The sequence below is a fragment of the Aspergillus caelatus genome (genome assembly GCF_009193585.1).
Source record: "Aspergillus caelatus strain CBS 763.97 unplaced genomic scaffold BDV27scaffold_685, whole genome shotgun sequence".
NCBI classification, from domain to species: domain Eukaryota; kingdom Fungi; phylum Ascomycota; class Eurotiomycetes; order Eurotiales; family Aspergillaceae; genus Aspergillus; species Aspergillus caelatus.
The window spans coordinates 1-1,468 of NW_022475948.1; the positions used below are offsets into that span (position 1 = coordinate 1).

The 1,468-nt window shown below is 38.0% G+C and overlaps 1 protein-coding gene across 1 annotated transcript; it reads left to right on the top strand.

Moving 5' to 3' along the window:
- Nucleotides 1-236: 236 nt before the first annotated feature.
- Nucleotides 237-1,272, top strand: BDV27DRAFT_164916 (uncharacterized protein; the record flags this gene model as incomplete). Its single annotated transcript, XM_032073785.1, has 2 exons — nt 237-328; nt 1,119-1,272. The coding sequence occupies 2 exons, from the start codon at nt 237-239 to the stop codon at nt 1,270-1,272; spliced, it is 246 nt and encodes an 81-aa protein (XP_031920151.1).
- Nucleotides 1,273-1,468: the final 196 nt, after the last annotated feature.

The following is a 1,468-nucleotide window of genomic DNA, read 5'->3' on the forward strand; positions in this document are numbered from 1 at the left end:
ACAAAAAGAGGCCATAAAAAGAAAAGAAAAGAAAACAAAAAAAAAAAAAAAAAAGAAAAGAAAAGAAAGAAAAAGAAAACCGATAAAAATGAGTATCGAAAAATAAATCTTTAAATTGGAACTTTACGACCAAATTGATTGAGAAATAATACGATAGAGAAGCTGCATGGTAGCCTGCATGGCGCCTCAAGCCTTAGTCACTCCTTTGACGGACATGTCGGTATTCAGCCTCCATCATGACAGTTCCTCAAGGAGGATGTGCTATTAGTGAATATCTGTTGATAGCCGACTTGGTTGTTTTACTAGCCCAGTGCGAAGCAAGCCTTTAGTTTGTAGTTGTCGAGGATTGCTAATGTTTCTCTTTCTCTACTTTACCGTAACGGACTTTTGGACACAACCAACATAGCACCCTTGACTTTCAACACCGTCTTCTATTTCTCCGTGATGTGTTGAAAAGAGTAGAGCTATACTAGTCTCTTACCACAATTTACATTTCTATTTCGTACGGATGTACACCGATATATAGAAATCATTCTAGAACCGACCAAAGCTCCTAAGCAGTCGCTTTCCCCTGTCCATATGGAAGATCCCCAATATGACGACTTCACGGTTCTCTTTTCCGAGTTTTGCCTTTTCTTTGTACATTATGGATGCCCACCATCTCTTCGTAAGAGCTTGCAACATTTCGTCAAACCTTAGTATGATAGAATGCTTTTTTCAACCCTAAGCCCCCCCCAAGGTCAATCAAGCAGTTAATTTAAATAAGGTGTAGATTACACTTTTCCTAATTACAGCTAGTAAGAGAGGTTATCAGAATAATAAGCTAAAATAACTAAAAAGACTTCATATCTAATAAGGTATATATACCTTATCTCTACCTTCAGTTCTTTCTCTTTATTACCTTTATATTATTCTATATTTTGAATACTAACTATACCTTTAGAAAAGAATACTTACGACTCCAAATTATTTAATGATAAATATCTCTCATAGGCTACTTAGCCTTATTAATCTTATTACCTATCTTCTATTTATTTTTATTAATTTAATAAACTGGCTATAAGAAGCAAAATTACTCCAGTAGCACTTTACTTACGTATACCGTGGCTGACATATAGCATCCTTCGCTCAGCTATACCGTACAACAAGATATGGGCACATATGAATGAATACCAGACTCCTTCTGCTCTCCAGCGACAAGTTCGGCTTCCAAAGGCCCATCCCTGGGTTGGCCTCGAAAGATTACTCGTCGACATCTTCGTCACCAACTAGCTTCAACTGGTATCCTTCACTTAGAGTTTTCTCACCATCCTATTGGATTGAGTCCCTGGTCACATCGTCACAGCCCTGCATTAGCGTGAGAATTAACTTTTTTTGGTCCCCAAGTGTCGTCTAGCGTGGAGATGGTAAAGGTTCGTTGTGTACAGCACAGCTTTCTAGAAAATTCCACCCTACATGTAGCGAAACC